This window comes from Glycine max, chromosome 8 (genome assembly GCF_000004515.6).
Source record: "Glycine max cultivar Williams 82 chromosome 8, Glycine_max_v4.0, whole genome shotgun sequence".
NCBI classification, from domain to species: domain Eukaryota; kingdom Viridiplantae; phylum Streptophyta; class Magnoliopsida; order Fabales; family Fabaceae; genus Glycine; species Glycine max.
Window position 1 is genome coordinate 42,512,930 of NC_038244.2, and position 3,614 is coordinate 42,516,543.

Sequence of the window (3,614 nt, forward strand, 5' to 3'; positions counted from 1 at the left end):
CTAAAGTGGGTGATAAACCGGGGTGATCGACTACGGTTAATCATTTTTAAAATAAAACAAAGTAAATCACTTACATGTAATGAAAATAGGAACTTTATTCATCGCATGTAAATTTATTTACCAAAGAGCAAGCTCAGGACAGTTATAAATAATATGTGGATATGTTGTTTATATAACTTTGCAGCAGAAAAAGACAAGACGATTTTGAAGGAAGAAAAGATACCTTACAACAGGGAATGGTAGAAATAATGTGAAAGAAGAGAGAGATATTACATTTCATTGAATTAAAAAACGTACATGTTAAGACCTGAAAAACAATAATTCATCACCAGCTAGCTAGCTCTAAGATCATGTTTTCTAGTCAAGCCACAGTCAAACATCACTTAGTTTGTTTTTTTTTTTTTTTTGAACATTATCAAACTCCTAAAGACAAGGAGATTAACAACAGGCTTTGAAATATTAAAAAACACAACAACAAATAATCTGCATATGTATCTGCTACAATGAGGATATATACACATCCTCGTAGAACAACTTTTTGAAACGCTGCAGAATTGCTTCCTGGAAAAACACGTTGACAACAACACCATCTCCATCTGGGCTTGGAAGAATTCCTACCCTATCATCTAGAGACCCACGTGGTAAACCAAATTGCATAGGCTTTCCCCAACCAAAATCTGCTTCATACACTGGCATGGTCATCAAGCTTGTAAGGAGAATAACGTTGTTATGTTCCCCAGCAATATAGGGTGTTTTCATACCGTGTTCTTGTCTCATGAAAAAAGCCCTTATGTGATCCAATTGCTCTTGCCCTAAACCAACACTTAATTGTGACTTTATATACTCACCCGTAATCGGATTTACTGCTTCCCTTAACTTTTGAGCAGCAAAACTTAAAGGGTTCGATATGATATCTCCCTCATAGCATTTAGGTGTCGTTGTTCTTGCCAAAGCATTCCCAAAATAACTCTCAGGGATAGGTGGAGTCAATAACCTATTACGAATATTAACACTAAACCGAACTATAGTTGGGTGATTTGAATTTGAATATTCAGCACGAGCCTTAGATGCACATCTCCATATATGAGCAGCAATAGCTTCAAATCTGCTATAAGGTCTTACCCCTAATTCTTTTGGACTTTCATCATTAGTCTTCTTCTTTAGCCTCTCCACTTGGCTTGATGTGAGTTTTAACAAAGAACAACTTCTTTGCTTTTGCTCTACTCCTTGTGCTTGTGTTATAGGCTTCCACTCCGGTTGATCCACGTGTTGCGATGATGATGAAAATAATTGGAGTATTGTTCGATCGAGAAACGGAATTTCATTAGGGTTTAGTTCTTCCCCTCTAGCCAGCTTTGCCCATCTGTTCATGAAGTGAATGATGCCGGTTGCATCAGTCAAAGAATGAAACATACCAAATCCAACGGCAAGGCCTTCATCACCACCACGGAACCTTGTTAATTGCACTACCAGTATTGGAGTCTCCTCTATAGGTTGAGTAGAATCAATTTTTGGAACAAGTTCATCTGTGGACTCTGAAGGTGTAGTAAAGTCTCCATAATCAGCAAATGTGTTTGTGGTTTCTGCTTCAATCAATGTCACTCCCTTAGCGTTACAATCCACTTCCATTCGACCACTTTTTGTCAAGCTCAATCTGCCAGCAACAGGATAGTAGTACACCAAAAGCTTGCTAAGAGAGTTTCTCAACCTCTCAATTATGTTGTTGCTATAATTGGGTTTTGCTTTGTAAACGTAAAGAGTGGGTACATAACCTTGGAACCCGATTAGGTCACTATTGGATAGCCATAAAGGATCCTTTGGAGTTGGTTGATTTGGAGTGACATTGTAAGAACCCACAATGGTTACCATTTTTTTTTTTGAATGAAGAAGGCTTGAATGTACTTGAGGTTTAGAGCTCTTTAAATAATTGAATATATTTATTTTTCTATTTATCATCCATTATTATTATTATTATTATCATTATTATTATTATTAAAGATTGCATATAGAAAAGAGCTTCAGATAGAGTCCATGAGACACACTCCATAGGGTTTGAGCACCAATTATGGAATGATAAACCAGATGAACATGGTCTCTTATACTTAAACTAGATCTACCATAATCTTCGAATTTGAAAAATAGCACTACTGACATCAGAGGCACTATCCCTTAATATTGCATTATTCATCTGCAATCATAGAACCCATCAAGTAGCATGCCAAATCAAAATTTTCCATCAGCGCATCTTCTTTCCCCTAAGCAACAAACCAAGCTGAGTATTAATTACTATATGCTAAGAGATTAAGTGATTAATCATTTGTGTTTTCAGACACATCAACTAATAATTTTTCTTCTTATCAGTTCTTTGCATTTTTTTTTTTCTCGTTTTGCCTTCGCTTTTTAAATTAGATATTGTAATTGTGAGACTCCAACGTGTTTCTAGACGCAAATATGAGTCCAAAAGCATTGCTACGTAAACTTTGGAAAAACAAATCACATATTGTTCTTCTTCTAATTTTTTAACATAAATAATAGAACCTTTTTCTTAAAAATATTATGATTAAAGTAAATATTCATTTTTATTAAAAATTGATAATTGATATTTGTACTATTGGGTCTTCAAAAATGTTGTTTTTGTCTTTAATTTCTATAAATATTTTTTCTATTATGTTGATGCATTACTAATGCAAGTAATATTTTAAAATATATAATTATAAATATTTGATATAAAACTTGATACATGTATATTTATTAAATAACTTTAACTTTTTGTACTGTGAAAGTCTGGCTCCCTCCTTGTCCTGATTGCATTAGATTGCTGTTTTGGTTCAGCCATCCTTTCTCAATCATGTCTCCTTATGGAATACATTGGTAAGTGGTTCATGACGTTATTTATTTATTTATTTATGATATTGATCAATTATGTAATACATAAATAATTAAAAATATATTTGTTAAATTAAAAATATATTTAGTAGTTATTTAATATGAATTAATTGTATTATTTTTTAATTTAAATAATTTTTAATCAATTTAAAATATTAAATTATTTATATGTCATGATTATTAATTGAAATCATAAATAACTTGATGGACCCTATGATTCACTTTAATAATTTCTCCTCATACATACTGATTGCATTAAAAATAGCTGATGAAGTTGAGATGTCAAAAATTAAATTTAGTGGGACCTCTATGTGTTCAGTTCAGTCTCATAAAGTGAATGCATCGTTTTTATTTTTTAATCTTGAATTTGATATATTTTTCATTCACTCCTCTTCTGTTTTTTTACAGCACTTGTTATTTTTTTTATTCTTTGTTTTGTTGAGTTAATTATCCAAGCATATGATTGTTAAAAACTCTTTTTTTTTCAAGTCAAAAAGCATGCTTTAATACGTGTTTGTTATTATGTGGTTTTATAAACTTTTTATAACTTTTATCTCAAACTTTTATTATAACACAATTTTATAATAAAAATATTTATGTATTATAATTTTAATCATATAAGATAAATTATTACTTTGTATAAATACACATGCTAAAATATTACTTAAAATTAATTTGTCTTTGTTTATATTATCTAATTTTATTATCTTTTAAAAAAATATTTTTTC

General features: G+C 31.1%; 1 protein-coding gene across 1 annotated transcript; it reads right to left on the minus strand.

Annotated features, from left to right (window-relative positions):
* Positions 1-251: 251 nt before the first annotated feature.
* LOC100779280 (spermidine hydroxycinnamoyl transferase) lies at positions 252-1,946 on the minus strand. Its single transcript, XM_003532066.5, has one exon. The coding sequence runs from the start codon at positions 1,867-1,869 to the stop codon at positions 499-501; it is 1,371 nt and encodes a 456-aa protein (XP_003532114.1). The 5' UTR covers positions 1,870-1,946; the 3' UTR covers positions 252-498.
* Between the last annotated feature and the right edge of the window lie 1,668 nt (positions 1,947-3,614).

Bases quoted from the DNA above. Each gene is read 5' to 3' on its own strand.
- LOC100779280 (XM_003532066.5), bottom strand. From the start codon at position 1,869: ATGGTAACCATTGTGGGTTCTTACAATGTCACTCCAAATCAACCAACT.